The sequence below is a fragment of the Cetorhinus maximus genome, chromosome 7 (genome assembly GCF_964194155.1).
Source record: "Cetorhinus maximus chromosome 7, sCetMax3.hap1.1, whole genome shotgun sequence".
Taxonomy (NCBI): domain Eukaryota; kingdom Metazoa; phylum Chordata; class Chondrichthyes; order Lamniformes; family Cetorhinidae; genus Cetorhinus; species Cetorhinus maximus.
Window position 1 is genome coordinate 67229983 of NC_135885.1, and position 19438 is coordinate 67249420.

General features: G+C 41.6%; 1 protein-coding gene across 1 annotated transcript in view; it reads left to right on the forward strand.

Moving 5' to 3' along the window:
• The window catches only part of LOC144682859 (ubiquitin carboxyl-terminal hydrolase 35-like), a 102541-nt gene that overhangs the window by 15063 nt on the left and 68040 nt on the right, over window positions 1-19438 (forward strand). Inside the window, exons 3-4 of the mRNA XM_078545670.1 lie at window positions 27-716; window positions 16618-16753. Of these exons, the coding sequence (XP_078401796.1) occupies window positions 38-716; window positions 16618-16753 (815 nt within the window). The 5' untranslated portion in view covers window positions 27-37. The remainder of the gene's footprint in view (window positions 1-26; window positions 717-16617; window positions 16754-19438) is intronic.

The following is a 19438-nucleotide window of genomic DNA, read 5'->3' on the forward strand; positions in this document are numbered from 1 at the left end:
GAATTAATGCATACTTTTTTTTTAAGGTTCTGGAGACATGGACAAGATATTAGAAGCCGTGATGTTGTCCCAACATCCAACTTCGGTAAAGCATAGCCTTGTGAGACATATTTTAGAGGCAGCGAAGAAACCTCTCGACAGTCAGCAGTGTTGGGCTATGTTTGAGTTGTCTACAAAGCTTATTCTGTTGGGTGATACAAATTTCAAAAAAGATGTGGGCAAAGAGGTTCTAGAGGCCTTTGCCCAGAATCACACTGCAGAGTTTGAGAGTTTTTTTAATGCAAAGTTTATCTTGAAACTGGTGCAAGATGGTTATGGAACACTGAGCATAAGGAGTGTTGGTATTTTAGAGTATATCCATCTAGGATTGAAGTATATTCAAGACAATCCTTCTGCTGATGAAGTATTTCATGTCCTTCAAATTGAGCTTCTCCGAATAGTGTGCGAGAAACCTGGATCAAAACTGTGTGCCAGCATTAGTAAGCTTCTTGTTGAATTTCCTCGGTGTATTCCCAGTGGAAAGTTTCAAGTGGTATTCTGCCAGCAACTTGTTAGAAGCATAGGGCAGTTCCAATTTGGATCAGAAGAGGAAGACGAAATAGTGGAATTCCTGGACCAAGTAAATAAAGTAAGCGGTTTGTTACAGAGGATTTGGCGGACTCGAACTGCAGCCATTATTCCATCCTTGCGGGAGCTGTTCACTATTATTTCATCAGGTAAGGAAAAGTGTGTTTTTTAATCTTGAATGGTTATTGAATATTTATTTTATGCCTCCCTTCCAGCATTCTTGTGAGCAAACCTACTTTCAGAGTGTTGGCCAGTGCTTCTGCAAATCCAGCATAGGGTGACACATAAGAGCTTGGAAATTGTTCTTTGGGTTTACAACAGTTTTGTGTAAGAACTTTGGTGTTAATGTGCTAAGATATGCAAACAATTTTAGTGGTTTTAAAGTAGGAGTGCCTGGATCACGTTGTATAAGTCATTGTTATTGATTACTGGGACCTGGGATTGGATCAATTTTGTTTTATTCATTTATGGGATGTGGACCATTGCTGGCTGGGCCAGCATTTATTGCCCACCCCTAATTGCCCTTGAGAAGGTGGTAGTGAGCTCCTCTATAGGAGAGAAGCTCTTCAAGACTATTGCAAGGTATTTCATTGTGCCACTGAACCTTTGAGTCACTCTTTGTTCTAGCAAGTAGGATTACAACCCAACCTTTGGTGTTTTTGCTCTGAAACAGCTCCATTGAAATGGGCAATCACTATATAGGGCCTCTTGTTACTACTTTGCTCTTTTACAGTATATTTTTTCCTGTATATTTTTACCATGTCTATTAGTGCGTTGCCTATGCCTATGCCTCTGCCATGCATATCTGTGCATTGCCAAGGAGAACAGATATGAAAGACATAATATTGGGAGAGAGGACTGGTCATAACTTTGGGCTCCACTTTTATGTTTAGAAAAAAATGTGAAATTAATTGAAACATTTTTCAGGCGTTCTAATTGGTGAATTCACTATACAACTGCATGTAGTATCTATTAAATGGACCATTTTGCTTGGATGTTGATGAGAAAAATAAAATTGAATGGTTGCAAGTAAGTATGTTGTTGGACTAGATTATAGGACGTTTAACTTTGTGATAGAAAAGCCAAGTATGCTTTCATTAATATGATAAAAATCCTTAACTGTTGCCTTTGACATGGTTGACCACATCTACCTTCTCCAATGCTTTTCCTTTGTCCAGCTGAGTGGGACTGTCCTTGTGGTTCCTGCTGTAGCCAAAGAATCTCCTGCAATCACTTCTGTCTTGTACCATCACCTTAAGTCCTCCAAGGATTTATTCTCAGCTGTCCACCATTTCGAAGATGAAGTAATTATCTATGACCCTTGCCACAGCTGTTACCTAACCACCAATTCCATCCCCCTACCTTGCACTGACTTGTACTGAACAAAACTGCTTTATCCTGATTTGAGCTTCTGACCTCATGCTCTGAGTACCTCCTCCCCCCTATCTAATATCGCCCATCTTTGTCTCGGCTTATTTGCTACAGGGCCCTTCGTAAACACTTTTGTTACTTCCAGAATTGAGCAGTTATAATTTTTTTTCATGGGATGGAGCATTGCTGGCAAGGTTAGCATTTATTGCCCATCCCTAACTACTGTTGAGAAGTTGCTGGTGAGCTGCCTTCTTGAGCCACTACAGTCGATATGGTATAGATACTCAAGTGCTGTTCAGAGGGGTTTTAGGATTTTGACGCAGTGACGGTACTGTCCTGCTGACCTGCATTTAACAACCTCCACAACATAAGCTCATCCAAAATTCTGCAGTCTATTTCCTAACTTGCGCCATGTTCCATTCACTCATCATCCCTGTGTTTACTGACCTACATTGGCTTCTGGTCCACCAATATCTCAATTTAATGATCATCCTCCTGTTCAAATCCCTCTGTGGCTATGATTCCCCCTATCTCTCTACCATCCTCCAGCCCTGCAAGATTTTGTCTTCCTGCATCTTTTGTTTAATCCCCACTTGCTGTGCTTTCAGCCATCTAGGCCCTAAATTCTGAATTTTCCTTCCAAAACCCTCCTCTTATTCTCTTTAAGACTCAAACTCTCTTTAAAACCTATCTCTTGATCAAGTTGGTAGTCATTTGTCCTCATGTTTTCTTTGACTCATGTTAATTTTGTCTGATTTATGCTCCTGTTAAGTGCTTTAGGATGTACATTAAAGGTGCTATATAAATGCGAGTTGTTGATAACTTCATAAATGATAAAAAGTTATAAATCTAGATTAGATTGCACAACTCCATTTATCATGGACAATAACACACCTAATCAAATCTGGCTGTACATGATGCTGTGGGTGGATAATTTTTCAGTTTTCAACACTACCATCACTCCTTTTCAAGAACGTTTTATCTGTGACACTTCAGTGAATAGTTGTTTTTTCGCTTGGACGCTGAAAACCTTACCTTTTGTTTGAATAGTGAATATTCCACAGCATCCAGTTGAAATATTCAAATGGCCACTTCTAGTCAGTTAGTATGGGGCGGTAAGAATTTTGCTAACCCCACACAACCTCAATTACTCTGTTATGGTCTTTGCCTGGATCGTACAGTTTGACTCAGAATGGCATATTGGGCATGAATACTGCATTTTGAATTTATCCACAGGGCCTCGTGGCACTAGAGGGGTGATGATGACATGTTGATGACATATATCAATCATGTAGCATGTAGGTGTGACATTTCTTGCCTGCTGGTGCCCTGTTTGCTATCAGGAAATCAAGCTCCATGGTTGTCCATGTCTTGATTATTATTCACAACTTTAGCAAACGCATGAATAGTGTAAGTTTAAAAAGTATGAGATGATGTAAATTGGAAGATGTGTGTTAGGACACAGAAGACCTGATGCATAGACATACCCTGAAAAATGCTAAGAAAGTTTTGATTTGTGATAGGCTGAGTTTGCTGCCTGAAACCCTCTGTGATGCCTCTGACCCTGAGCAGAGACTTGGCCAGATACATGGGACTTAACTGAATAGTTACCCTGGGAATGTTACACAGTTTAATCCGCATCTGAGGAGAGTGAAGCAGAGTTGATGTTTCGAGTCCATATGACCCTCCTTTGGAGCTAAGGAGTAGAAATATGATGAAATGAATACTGTTTAAAGGGGGTGCAGCAGGTGAAGCTAGAAAGAAGGCCAACGGTAGGTGGGAGCAAAGGAGAGGTAGACAAAGATGTCATGAACAAAAGGACAAAGGCAATGTTAATGGTAGTGGGAAGGGCTAAAAAAGGGTGCTGAAAGTTAGAGGTAAAAAAGCAGAATGTGATAATAGCAGAATAAGGATAAGCACTCTGAAAAGAACAACATAAACAAATAATAGATGGCCCTTGTGGGGGTGTGGTGGGGGAAAAGGATCGAAAATGGGGGATAAAAAAGGAGATAAAACACAATAAATGAAAAATAAAAATGAATTTTGGAAAAAGGGGTGAAGATATAGGAGAGAGTTCACGGTCTGAAGTTGTTGAACTCGATATTAAGTCCGGAAGGCTGTAAAGTGCCTAATCAGAAGATGCGGTGCTGTTCCTCCAGTTTGCGTTGGGCTTCATTGGAACATTGCAGCAGGCCAAGGATGGCCATGTGAGCATGAGAGCAGGATGGTGTGTTCAAATGTCAAGCAACAGGAAGGCCTTGGTCATGCTTGTGGACAGACCGAAGCGTTCTGCAAAGCGGTCACCCAGTCTGCATTTGATCTCTTCAGGCGAAGCAGCACTTAACTTCCACCTCCTTCAATTTGGTCTACTGCAGTCGCTGCTCCCAATGCGGCCTCCTCTACATAGGAGAGACCAAACGCAGACTGGGTGACTGCTTTGCGGGACACCTTTGGTCTGTCCATATCATCCGCAAATTTTGAAATCATGCCCTGCACACCACAATCTAGGTCATTAATGTATATCAAGAAGAGCAAGGGTCCCAACACTGACCCCTGGGGAACTCCACTACAAACCTTCCTCCTAACTGAAAGTCAACCATTTTTCACAACTCTGTTTCCTGTCACTCAGCCAATTTCTTATCCAAGTGCCTACTTTCCCTTTTTATTCCATGAGCTAGAATTTTGCATTCAAGTCTATTCTGTGGCACTGTATTAAATGCCTTTTGAAAATCTATATGCACGACATCAACAGCATTGCCCTTATCAACTTTCTCTGCCTCCTCAAAAAACTCCAGCAAATTAGTTAAACATGATTTTCCCTTAATTAATCCATGCAAGCTTTCCATAATTATCCTGCACCTATCTAAGTGACTATTGATTTTGTCCCGAAATATAGTTTCCAGAAGTTTCCCTACCACTGAAGTCAAACTGACTGATCTGTGGTTGCCAGCATTATCCTTGCACCCCTTTTTTGAACAAGGACGTAACATTTGCAATTCTCCAATCCTCTGGCACCACCCCTCTGTCCAAGTAAGACTGGAAGATTATCACCAGTGCCTCTGAAATTTCCACTTTCATCTCCCTTGGATGCATCTCATCCGGTTCTGGTAACTTATCAATTTTAAGTAAAGATAGCCTTTCTGATAACACCTTCCTAATTGTAAATTCCTTGAGTGTACCAGTTACTCCCTCTCTCACCTCGGCCTGGCTAGCGTCCTCTTCCTTTGTAAAGACAGATGCAAAGTACTCATTTAATGCCTCCGCTACTTCTCTTGCCTTCACATGCAAGTCTCCTCTTGTCCCTATGGAAGGTTATTGGGGTTAGGTGGGAATGTGGAGTTGAGGTTATAATCAGACCAGTTATGATCTTATTGAATGGCGGAGCAGGCTTGAGGGGCTGAATGGTACAGAAACATAGAAAATAGGAGCAGGAGTAGAACATGCAGCCCTTCGAACCTGCTCCACCATTCAATATGATCGTGCCTGATTCCCCCCCACCCCTCTCAACGCCATATGCCCGCTCTCTATGCATACCTCTTGACGCCTTTAGAGTCTAGAAATCTATCTTTCTCCTTCTTAAATATATTTGGTCATTTGGCCTCTACAGCCTTCTGTGGTAGCAAATTCCAAAGGTTCACCACTCGGAGTGAAGAAATTTCTCCTCATCTCAGTCCTAAATGGTCTATCCCATATTCTGAGACTGTGCCCCTTATTCTAGACCTGCAGCCAGAGGAAACACCATCCCTGCATCCATCTGTCCATCCTTGTCAGAATTTTATATGTTTCAATGAGATCTCCTCATTCTTCTAAATTCCAGTGAATACAGGCCTAGTCAGCACAATCTCTCCTCATGTGACAATCCTGCCAGCAGGAATCAGTCTGGTAAACCTTTGCTACACTCCCTCTAAGGCAAGTATATCCTTTCTTTGATAAGGAAACTGAAACTGCACACACTACTCCAGGTGTGGTCTCACCAAGGCCCTGTACAGTTGCAGTAAGTCTTTCTTGCTCCTGTACTCAAGTCTTCTCACAATGAAGGCCAGCATACCATTTGTTGCCTTAACAGCTTGCTGCACTTACATGTTTGCTTTCAGTGATTGGGAAATGTTGGTGACACCAATCTATCACCATTTAAATAATACTCTGCCATTCTGTTTTTCCTACTGAAGCGGAAACTTCACACTTATCCACATTATACTGCATCTGCCAAGTATCTGCCCACTCGCTCAACCTATCCAAATTGCCTCGAAACCTCTTAACACCCTCTTCATCGCTCACATTGCTGCCACGTTTCGTGTTGTCAGCAAACTTGGAAATATTACATTTGGTTTCCTCATCCAAATCATTGATATATATTGTGAATAGCTGGGGCCCAAGCACTGATCCCTGTGGTACCCACTAGTCACTGCCTGCCACTCCGAAAAAGACCCATTTATTCCTACCAGTCTGTTTTCTGTCTGCTAACCAATTCTCAATCCATGTCAATATATTACCTCCAATCCCATATGCTTTAATTTTACACACTAACCTCTTATCAAAAGCTTTCTGAAATGTAAATGCACCACATTCACTGGTTCTCTCTTATCTATTCTGCTAGTTAAGTCCTCAAAAAAAACTCCAGTAGGTTTGTCCAGTAGATTTCCTTCCATAAATCCATGTTGACTTTGTCTAATCCCATTGATATTTTCTAAGTGTCCTGTTATCACATCCTTTATAATACTCTAGCATTTTCCCTACTACTGATGTTAGACTAACTGGTCTGTAATTCCCTGTTCTTTCCCTCCCTTTTTTAAATAGTGGGGTTGCATTTTCCATCCTCTAATCTGCTGGGGCTGTTCCAGAATCTACAGAACTTTGGAAGACGACCACCAACGTATCCACTATTTCCATAGCTGCCTCCTTTAGTACCCTGGGATGTATATTATCAGGCCCTGGGGACTTATCGGCTTTCAGTCTTATTACTTTCTCCAGTACTTTTTTTAGTAATACTAATTTCCTTCCATTCCTCCTTCTCACTAGACCCTTGATTCTCTAATATTTCTGGGAAGTTATTTGTGTCTTCCTCTGTGAAGACAGAGCTAAAGTAGTTGTTTAATTGCTCTGCTACTTCCTTGTTCTCTATTTTAAATTTTCTAGTTTCAGACTGGAGACATTTGCCTTCACTAATCTTTTTCTTTTTACATACTTAGAAGATTTTACAGTCTGCTTTTATGTTCCTTGCAAGTTTAGTCTCAAACTCTATTGTTCCCCTCTTAATCAATCTCTTGGTCCGCCTTTGCTGAATTCTAATCTGCTCCTAATCCTCTGGTTTGCATCTTTTTCTAGCAACTTAGATGACTCCTCATTGGATCTATTACTACCCTTAATTTCTTTTGTTAGCCATAGTTGGGCTGCATTTCCTGTTGTGTGTTTTTTGCACCAGAAAGGAATGTGTAACTGTTGCAATGAATACATTCATTCCTTAAATATTAGCCATTGCCTATCCACCGTCATGCCTTTTAATGAAGTTCCCCAATCTATCTTAACCAATTGATGCCTCATACATTCGTATTATCCTTTGTTAAGATTTAGGACCCCAGTTTCAGATCAGACTACTTCACTTTCCATCCTAATGAAGGATTCTATCATGTTATGGTCACTGTTCCCTAAAGGACCCCGCACAAGATTATTAATTAAACCCTTCTTATTGCACAATATCAAATCTACAATAACCAGTTCCCTAGTTGGTTCCTGGACATACTGGTCTAAAAAAACCAGCTCATACACACTCCAGGAATTCATCTGCCACAGTACTATTGCTAATTTGGTTTGCTCAGTCTGTATGTAGATTAAAGTCAGCCATGATTACTGTAGCACCCTTGTTACATGCATCTCTAATTTCCTATTTAATTTCATCCCCTACCTTATCACTACTGTTTGGAGGCCTATAGACAACTTCCATTAATGTTTTCCGCCCCTTGTTGCTTCTTAACTCCACCCAGACTGATTCTACAACTAGATTTTCTGAGCCAATATTCTCTCTCCACTATCGCACTGATTTCATCCTTGACTAACAATGCCATGCCAGCTCCTTTTCCTTTTTGCCTGTCTGTCCTAAATATTGAGTACCCTTGGATATTCAGATCCCATCCTTGGTCACGCTGCAGCCATATCTCCATAATGACAATCATATCATACCTGTTTACATTGATTTGCGATGTTAGTTTGTCTACCTTTATTGCAAATGCTCCATGCATTCAGATACAGTGCCTTTAGACTTGTCTTTTTAACATTTTTGTGCCTTATTTTTGTACTATGGCTCTATTTACTTTCAGCCCTTGTTTCCTCCTTCTGCTTTTGCTTTCTGCTTTTCTGCCTTTCATTTCTACCTTTGTTTCCCTCTCGTGTCTCCCCGCTCAGGTTCCCACCCCCTGCCATTCTAGTTTAAACCCTCCCCCACAGTACCAGCGAATGTCCCTGCGAGGATATTGGTCCCGGTCCTGCTGGGGTGCAACCCGTCCTGCTTGTACAGGCCCCATCTTCCCTAGAATTGGTCCCAATGCCTCAGGAGTCTAAATCTGTTCCTCGTACACCATCTCTTCAGCCATGCATTCATCTGGTCTATTCCCCTATTCCTGATCTCGCTAGCATGTGGCACTGGGGGTAATCCTGAGATTACTGCCTTTTGAGGTCCTCTTAATTTATTTCCTATCTCCCTATATTTTGCTTTCAGGACCTCATCCCTCTTTTTACCTATGTCATTGGTACCGATATGGACCACAACCTCTGGCTGTTCACCCTTAGCCTTCAGGATGTCCTGCAGCCGCTCACCTTGACCCTGGCACCAGGGAGACAACATATCATCCTGGTATCAAGCCTGTGGCTGCAGAAATATCCATCTGTTTCCCTTACAATAGAATCCCCTATCACTATTGCCCTCCCACTTCTCTTTTCTCCCTTCTCTCTCTCCTCCTCTTTCTCTCTCTCTTCTCCCCCGCTCTCTCTCTTCTCCCCCGCTCTCTCTTCTCCCCCGCTCTCTCTTCTCCCCCGCTCTCTCTTCTCCCCCGCTCTCTCTTCTCCCCCGCTCTCTCTTCTCCCCCGCTCTCTCTTCTCCCCCGCTCTCTCTTCTCCCCCGCTCTCTCTTCTCCCCCGCTCTCTCTTCTCCCCCGCTCTCTCTTCTCCCCCGCTCTCTCTTCTCCCCCGCTCTCTCTTCTCCCCCGCTCTCTCTTCTCCCCCGCTCTCTCTTCTCCCCCGCTCTCTCTTCTCCCCCGCTCTCTCTTCTCCCCCGCTCTCTCTTCTCCCCCGCTCTCTCTTCTCCCCCGCTCTCTCTTCTCCCCCGCTCTCTCTTCTCCCCCGCTCTCTCTTCTCCCCCGCTCTCTCTTCTCCCCCGCTCTCTCTTCTCCCCCGCTCTCTCTTCTCCCCCGCTCTCTCTTCTCCCCCGCTCTCTCTTCTCCCCCGCTCTCTCTTCTCCCCCGCTCTCTCTTCTCCCCCGCTCTCTCTTCTCCCCCGCTCTCTCTTCTCCCCCGCTCTCTCTTCTCCCCCGCTCTCTCTTCTCCCCCGCTCTCTCTTCTCCCCCGCTCTCTCTTCTCCCCCGCTCTCTCTTCTCCCCCGCTCTCTCTTCTCCCCCGCTCTCTCTTCTCCCCCGCTCTCTCTTCTCCCCCGCTCTCTCTTCTCCCCCGCTCTCTCTTCTCCCCCGCTCTCTCTTCTCCCCCGCTCTCTCTTCTCCCCCGCTCTCTCTTCTCCCCCGCTCTCTCTTCTCCCCCGCTCTCTCTTCTCCCCCGCTCTCTCTTCTCCCCCGCTCTCTCTTCTCCCCCGCTCTCTCTTCCCCCAACCCCATGCAGTTGAGCCACTTGTGGTGCCATGGACTTGGCTCTTGCTGCATTCCCCTGAGAAACCACCTCCCCCAGCAGTATCCAAGAGGGGGAGATGGACCCAGGGGACTCCTGCATTATCTGCCTAGTGCTTTTACTCTGTCTGGCAGTTACCCATTCTCTTTCTGCCTGTGCACTCTTTACCTGCAGTGTGACCACCTCACTGTACATGCTATCCATGAATATCTTATCCTTCCGGATGCATCACAGTGACTCCAGGCGCAGCTTCAGCTCCAAAACACAGATTTCGAATAGCTGCAGCTGGAGATACCTTCCTGCACACATGGTTTCCCTGGAGCCTGGAAGTGTCACTGACTTCCCACATCGCACAGGGGAAACATTCCACTTAGCTGAGCTGCCCTGCCATGTCTTACCCTTAAATTACTCCCTTTACTTTTACTTCCTCTGGTTTAGAGTATATTAAGGATAGAAGAAATACTTACTAGGTCCTATTACCAAGGCCATTGCTCTTCTTACTGAGGAAAGGTAGAAAATGAAAGGATCACATCCTTCCCTCAAACTCCAACTGAAGCATTATAATGCAGCCCAAAGCAGCACTCAGTGCAGACAAAAACAGCACTGTAGATGGCTTGCTTTTATGCTGTCTGAATCTAGCTTCTGAAAACCTAGTTAACTGGCTTAAACAATTTACTAGCTGCAGCTGCAAGCAGAGCCTTTATAACCCATGTTTTAAAGCTGAACAAAAATTCACCACCTTCCAACCCAAAGAGAAACTTTTAGTTGCTAATCTAAAAGATTAGACTTTAGATAGAAATTAACCCTTAAAAGTAACTCTCTCACCAAACTCCAACTAAAGTGCTCTAATGCAGCCCAAAGCAGCACTCCTCTTAATTTGTATGTTTATATGACCACCAGCACTAAATTATGCATCTCACTACCTGTTACTATGGCAGCTTCCATGACTCCTTAAACTGCTTTTAAAAGCAGTTGAATGTGCTAACAGTGTTATAATCCAGTTGGAGACCGTTAACCTTTAAAGAAAAATCTGAACACTGACAGAACTACACCACAAGGTTTCATGTTTTTATACAGAAACAAACTTTATTGTATATATAAATAATTAAGCAAAGCAAGCGTTATTAATTTAGCATAAGTAGTTATAAACTATAGTGTTATCAACTCAGTTCTACTTTTTACTCTCACCCAGATACATTATACATTACACATTATTCATTACAACAATCTTCTTTGGAGACCAGCCCACAAGGAATGCCACAGCCCTCTGGAATTCACTTTAATTCTCTTTGGTATTCCATCTATTCTCCGAGGTAATATTTCATGGGGATTCTTCCATTAGCCTTTTGTCTAAACAACCCTCCCAACTTTTATTTAATACCTCATGACCGTGGATGCCTCTGCTGCTTGTTCTGATCGCTGGCAGACACTTAACTGCCTTCTCACCACTTCCAAGCTAACTCTGCTGACTGCTTTCTGCCACCGAGTTCTGAGAGAACCACTGTAGATTTCTTCCTCTAGCTGCAAACTAGGTAAATCTTCCAGTTTCTTTTTCTGCCACAAAATCCAAATTTAGCTTGAGCCCCACCCGCATTCCGCCCAGTGAATGGTAAAATTAGTGCAGGCCTGACTAACAATCATCTGTTGGTGCTCTCAATCCAGTGAGATGCAGTCTACACCAAAGCAAAACTGCAACTGCCTGCTTTCTGAGCAAACACTGAGCTAAATTAAGCAGAACAACCTTCTACCACTACAGCCCATTGCTATGACCATGTGGCATGCTTTGGGATGGTCTCAAACAGAAATGCAGAAACAAATTATTTACCTTTTTTGATTTTGTAATCCATCTAAATAATTTATGCCTTTAATGGAATTTTACTGCCCTCTTTCCCATTATTGCTAGATTTTAGCTTCTATGGAGATGACACTAGACACCTTGGCTCTACTGAGAGGTCCAGAAATTGGTCATCCATTATTCAGTATTTACACTTCTAACTCTGACCTTGAAGATAAACGTAAGATGACTTTTAAATGCAATTAACTCCAGCTTGAATTGCATTTACTTCAGGGTTGTTAATAAGTTTTTCAATCAGATGCCCTCATTCTTCTACAGTTAAAACTTTTAATCTCTAAAACAAAAAGTTATATTCTAAAACATGAATTATGAACTAGATATTCACAACCGCATCTTTAAGGGTCCTGACTGCACATCTGGCAGGTCAGTAGAGAACCAGGGAATCTCTCTTCTGTTGTAGTTGACCTTCAGCAGAGATCTAGCAAAACCTATTCTTCAAATAAAGTCTTAATTGAGAACATTAGGGACTCTGAAATGATACTTCACAAACCTGAAGTGGTTAGAAGGAGTTTTTCAGTACTTCTCTTCAGGCTGTCCACATTAGTTGTGGTGTGCTGAATGCACCTTTATTTTGCAGTGACAAGGGGTATAGCTATCAGCAATATTAAGAAGAGATGCCAGAAAAGGTGATTAATGTAGCCCAACTGCCAAAAATGTGAAAAATAATGTGATACAGAATCACTTTGAAGGACCCCATAATGAAAGGAAAGCTCCTCCATTAAATATTTTAACTACATGCCTATGTGGCATTAAAACTAAACTTCAATTCAAGAATTGCATGGGCACAAGGATTATAAGAATTTACTTGCTAATTTCTCTCATAATTCAGATTAGGCCTTCTTAGCTAATGGAACTTTCTGATGGTGAGCATAGTTAATTGGTAATGCAGTGATTGACCTCCTACAACAGGCCCTCCTGCCTCTCACCAATATGCTCCATGATGGTTGGATGTTGGATGGTTAGGGTTATATGTATTGAGGGTTTTGTCCACTTGCCATTTTCTCCAAACAAAATCTGTCTTTTTTTTTTCTGACTTTTTTTTCCAGTAAAGCCTCCAACTCGTCCTCCATGCAATTCAGATAATCTTTACCTGCTTGTCTGGTGACTTTCGTGATTGGTTTTGTTTGGATGTTGTAACTGTTATGCTTACAAGATAGTACACTGTGCCTTCAAGCATCAATTTCCACCCCCTCTCAATTTCTGGCCAGTGTCCACTGAAACTGCAGCAGGAATCTGCCAATAAACATAGAAGTTAGTTAGCTCTGAAGAAGAGTCATACGGACTTGAAAAGTTAACTCTGTTCATCTCTCCAGAGATGCTGCCCGACCTGCAAAGTTTTCCAGTATTTTTTGTTTTTATTTCAGATTTCCAGCATCTGCAATATTTTGCTTTTATATTGTGGAAGTTAGTTAACCCTGAACAACATTTTTGAGGTCAGTAGAAGTGACCACCCATTCAAACTTGCCAGTGCAGCAAGCCAAAAACCTTGACATTCTCTTATTTCCCCTTTATTGCCACCCCCTCCACATTCACACTCAGATGTAAAATTCCTGGAGTTGAATGGCTGACCAGAAATAACTAGCTTTATTTTGGCAAACTGCCAAGGCTAATTTGTGCTTGCTTTTTTGGAAGTCAAAGTTTGTTGATGAGGACTTGGTCATGTGATCAAGTTGATCAAGGATGGACATGGTGACAAATTTGTATTTTTTTGAAAAATGTAATGCTTTACATAATTAGCAGCTGAAAAGAATTTGCCTATTTATATGGTAGAGATGGTTTCTTGTTAACCTTTTTTTCCCATTGTTTTGGCACGTTGATGCCCCTGCCTTGTTCAGATGATGTAGGCAATGTTGGACTAGACCATATGGTGTGACCATTGCTTTCCTACATGCTGCAAAGGTGGTTGAGTTAGATGGTTATCTCTGGTGTGTTTTTCATCATAAGAAATTGGCCTCTGTTTGAAATATATATTGCAATTTATGATCAGGACTCGATATCCATTTAAGTTTGTTGTCCAACATCAAATGCTGCGCTACATTTCTGAAATATTGAATATCCGTATTTTGAAAAATTTGTGATTGGTTCAAATATTTTTGATATTCCATTTACTTAATTTAAATAAAACATTGTGTATATAGTTTAAGGCCTAAAAGCAGAACTTTGACTTAATTATGTTATTTAAGATGAGGTTTGCTATGTTACAGAGAGTGACTAAAGTTTGTTGTTGGCTAGAAGGAAATATTGGAGGTGATTTGACATTCAGTTTGGGCATTGCAGCAGGAGTCTGTCAGTCAGGAAAGACCATGCACCTGTTAAAGCTGCTGGTCATTGGAGACTCACGCCTTACATAATTAACTACGTTTAAGGGGATAAGAGATAAAAGAGGGGGATTGGCCTGAAGTTTCTGCTAGGTTGTGCTTTTTAGTGCAATTTGTCCAAAATTGACCAAACCAATGCAAAAGACTATGGAATTTCAAATGCAAATTATGTTCAGTGCAAATTAAGTTTTGAGCAACCTTTCGTGCTAGAAGCCGGACCTGACCACAAACTAACCATGCCCTAGATCAAATTAATCATCAGTGGTCATTTCTGCTAATTTTGCCTATTTGCGGGCCTTCATGGAAAATCCTAAAATTTAACTCATCCTTTTGGGTGCCGAGATACTAATGGGCATGTATTTCAAAGTTTTTGAATATAGTATTTTAATTTGCTAAAACTGACTACCATATACCAGTATAACAAACAAATGTTTCTGAATAATTTTATGGTCATTTTCAGTTATTTCAAATCTAGTTACAGTCAGGTGATGAATGGGGCAAATGCTTTTTTTGTGAAAAACCCATTTTAAGCTGTAGTTAATCAAACTGCATCATATTGCCCCTGTTAAATATATCAAGGAGTGTTTTCAACAAAATTTAAGAAATTACATTCTAAAATGCTGCCCAATTGCACCAGTTCGTGTCGGACTTTATATTTGGCGATACATAAATGAGTTTGTGGAGACTTGACAAAAAAAATCTCAAAACTTACAACTTGTCGGTAAAGCACAAACTATCCAGTAATGCAAATATCAGCAGGTGTTATGAAAATCTACTATGGAAGGTAGAACAAAAATATTTTGTGGCTTATGTAACTTGAGAATGAGGTTTTGGTGAGGAAAGGACAGTTATTTGCACTTCAGTCTAGTTTTGTAAGTTAACAGTTAAATAATATTCCTGTTTATTTGAGGCCCTTGAATATTTCAGTATATGTGAAGTAGGTATTATATTCAAGTAATACAATGAATTGTTTAAATAAATTTGCAATATTGGTAATTTTTTAAATTCAAGTTCCTGCCTAGTGTTTAGACTGCAGCAGGAGCTTTCAAAATCAGGAGCTGTTTATGATAAGGAAGTCAATCTGATGATCTGAGATCCTGAACTACACATGAACAATAATAGGACATGTAATTAGCAGAAGTAAAACAAACTGCGACTGTTTAGCTTTTCAATAGACATGGTTGTTGGTCCATAATAGTAATAGACAATGGAAAGGGCATTTGTTATTCCATTGGACTTGCATCAGTGAAAACAAACCAGATGATATCTGATCATCCCTTCAGCCATTGTAGTTAGTTCAAAAATCCTTGCATCTTTTTGACATCAGGTTGATTAGTTCTGGCTCATGATGATCCTTGAAAGGAATTTTGACTGTCAGCAGCGTGACTCCTAACTCAGGATGTTTTGACTGCCTGTTAAAATTCTTCTGGAACAGTACATTGAAAGATAATCAGTCTTGTATTGCTGATTATGGTATAACTAATTTTGCATCTCTGTTATAGATTTGACTGGGATTTTAAAAATGTTTTAAAAAATTAAGTATTGATTAGAGAAATGTTTAGGGGAATACCATAACCGTGGGAACATTATAGATACTTCGGTAACTTTATTTCATATTACTGCTAAGACCCCCAAAGAATTCTTCAAATTAGTCTGGAGTTGTGGAGTGCAAAATATGCCTAATTAGTAGGACAGATTGCATGGATTTCATTACTGTACCAAATATACCTCCTAAAAATTCAGGTGGGTGAAAATAGAACTTATTGCAGGTGTTAGGATAATGGACAACTTGTGGAAGCGCTGCACTTTACCCTTCTTGAGACTGATGATAAATCCTGAAGCTAATACCAGCTAGTAATTTGTTAGGTTTTGTAAGTCTGTATATAAAGAAGTTTATTCTATTGCAATAACCTAGCATTGCAAAACATTTGTTCTAATGACATCCAGACATGTAATTAGCTAGAAAACAAATCTAGCTCAAGTTAATGTCATCTAGGTAAGTAGATCCTGCACTTAGTTAATTGGGAAGAGAATTATTGTAAGAAAATTAGAGCTGCTGCATTGGTATGATATGGGATAGCTGAGATTTAAAGTGCTTTGAAAAAGTGGGGCCATTTTATGAACAATTGGAAACATTTGGATGTACACAGTGTTAAGAATTTTTATATATATATATCCCTTTTTAGGTGTGGGTAGAGAAATGTATGTATGTCCTATTTTATATTTATATAAATAACGTGTGCTCAACCATATAACCCAAACTTAGAACTGAACATTTATTTTGCTTTCCCCCTACGCCTTTCAGTATGATGGGGGCAAAAATTATATTTCATTGGTAACCACCTTCTCAGTTTCGTCTGTAATAATTCTGTCCTGAGAATCGTATGAGTGCCTGTAGTTTTGACTGTCACAGCATGGACTAAGGTGTAAACCAGACTAAATGTGGATGCGCAATACAGGTTTGAAGATTTGAATGTTTTATGGTGTCATGTCTTAAAGCAATTCAGAGGAGTCTCCTGAACTGTGCTTTAGCAAAATATATGCTTTATAATGGATGACAATTGCAAACCCTTAAAGTAAACAGATAGAGTTTTCATTAAACACTCCTTAATTGGAGTCATAGTTAGAGCTTTATTAGAACCACTTTTTGAAAGAACTTTTATTTGTGAATCTTTTACAGAAGGATCTGAGGGGCCATCAAATGCATTGGCCACTGTTGTCCAGTATGTTCCCTTGGAACTCATGGATGGGGTTATTCGAAACTTGACCAATGATGATTCCATTACAGATAAAGAGCTGATGACTGCTTTGACCAAGTAAGGTTTTTTTTGGATAGTTCAGATGAATTTAAAAACAATGAAGAGAAAGAAAATTATGTTGCAGCATCAAATGTTGAACCTCGACTGGCAGGATACAGGACTGCTCCCATAAGTTCATAGCTCCCACCACCCCACAAGAAGAAATACTGAACAAAGAGCAATCTTTTTCTTTACTATTTACGCACAACAGACACATTGCCACACACTTGGAAAGGAGCTATCCCAGCGAGGCCTGGAAGAATAGTACTTGTCCCGTGGCCAGGATGTTGAATAGAAATTGAAGAATGAAGTAGAATAAGAAATGTGGAAATGAGGAATCTGGGGAGAAAGGAGATGGGGAATGTAGGTGATGAAATGAGTTACTGGGGCAACTTGTGAATCTCTTGGTTTATTCATTATTGGGATCAAATTGCTGGTCTGTCCTTTCAGCTGGGAACTCGCAGTGAGAGGCTAAATGATTAAAAGTGTTTTACTTTATGAAAAGCAGCAATTGTACAGCTATAATTCGTGTAGCGGTATTGTCACGAGACAAGTAATCCAGAGACCCAGGTTCTAATCCCACCATGGCAGATGGTGGAATTTGAATTCAAGAAAAAAAATCTGAAATTCAGTCTAATGATGACCATGAAACCATTCTCTGTTGTTGTAAAAACCCATCTGGTTCACTAATATCTTTTAGGGAAGGAAATCTGTCATCCTTGCCATGTGACTCCAGACCGCAGCAATGTGGTTGACTCTTAAATGCCCTCCGAGATGGCCTAGCAAGCCACTCAGTTGTATCAAACCACTCCAAAGTCACAAAAAAAGGAATGAAACCGGATGGACCACCCGGCATTGACCAAGGTACCGGAAACGACGATGGCAATCTCAGCTCCTGTTGACCCATCATAGTCCTCCTTAGTAACATCTGGGGGCTAGTACCAAAATCAGGAGAGCAACAGATCTTGTCATTCTCATGGAATCCTATTTTAGCAGTAACCACCACCAGCAGGACCAACTCAGCTGAGGTGGCAGCAGAGTTGTATACAGTCGGGAGGGAGTTGTCCTCAACATCGACTCCAGACCTCATGAAGTCTCATGGCATCAGGTCAAACATGCTGATTACCACATACTGTTAATCACAATAAGAGGTTGTGGTGGAAGAATTAATCCAGGCTGGTCTCTTGGTTAAAGCTGGTTTATTTCCAAGACAACTCCTCAGTACTACTAACTTCCTGGTAGCTTCCACCCAAAGTATTCCAGCTGTACCTTTTTATTCTATTTAGATGGCATAAGTAATGCCCATCACCTGTTGTGACTGTTGATAACTCGAAAGAGTTTAACAAGATGATTGCCATATTAACACATACCACCCTCCCTCAGCTAATGAATCAGTGCTCCTCCATGTTGAACACCACTTGGAGGAAGCACTGAGGGTGGCAAGGACGCAGAATGTACTGTTGGCTTCAATGTCCATCACGAGGAATGGCTTGGTAGCACCACTGCTGACCGAGCTGTCTGTGTCCTAAATTACATAGCTGCTAGACTGGGTCTGCGACAGGTGGTGAGGGAACCAACAAGAGGGAAAAATATACTTGACCTCATCCTCACCAACCTGCCTGCTGCAGATGCATCTGACCATGACAGTATCGGTAGGAGTGACCACCGCACAGACGTTTTGGAGACGAAGTCCTGCCTTCACGTTGAGGATACTCACCATCGTGTTGTGTGGCACTACCACTGTGCTAAATGGGATAGATTTCGAACAGATCTAGCAACTCCAGACTTGGCATTGGTGAGGTGTTGTGGACCATCAGCAGCAGCAGAATTGTACTCAAACACAATCTGTAACCTCATGGCCCGGCATATCCCCAACTCTACCGTTACCATCAAGCCAGGTGTTCAACCCTGGGTCAATGAAGAGTGCAGGAGGGCATGCCAGGAGCAGCACCAGGCATACCTAAAAATGAGATGTCAACCTAGTGAAGCTACAACACAGGACTACTTGCATACCAAACAGCATAAGCAGCAAGTGATAGACAGAGCTAAGCAATCCCACAACCAATGGATCAGATTTAATCTGCAGTCCTGCCACATCCAGTCGTGAATGGTGGTGGACAATTAAACAACTCACTGGAGGAGGAGGCTCCACAAATATCCCCATCCACAATGATGGGGGAGCCCAGCAAATCAGCACAAACGATAAGGCTGAAGCATTTGCTACAATCTTCAGCCAGAAGTGCTGAGTGGATGATCCTTCTCCACCTCCTCCGGAGGTCCTCGGCATCACAGATGCCAATCTTCAGCAAATTTGATTCACTTCACGTAATATCGAGAAACGGTTGAAGGCACTGGATATTGCAAAGGCTATGGACCCTGACAATATTTCGGCAATAGTACTGAAGACCTGTGCTCCAGAACGTGCCGCACCTGTGGCCAAGCTGTTCTGGTACAGCTGCAACACTGGCATCTACCTGGCTATGTGGAAAATTGCCCAGGTATGTCCTGTACACAAAGCATGACAAATCCAACCCAGCCAATACTGCCCCATCAGTCTACTCTCGATCATCAGTAAAGTAATGGAAGGGGTCATTAACAGTGCTACCAAGCAGCACTTGCTTAGCAATACCTGCTCATTGATGCCAATTTTGGGTTCCGCCAGGATCACTCCACTCCTGACCTCATTGCTTCAGACATGGACAA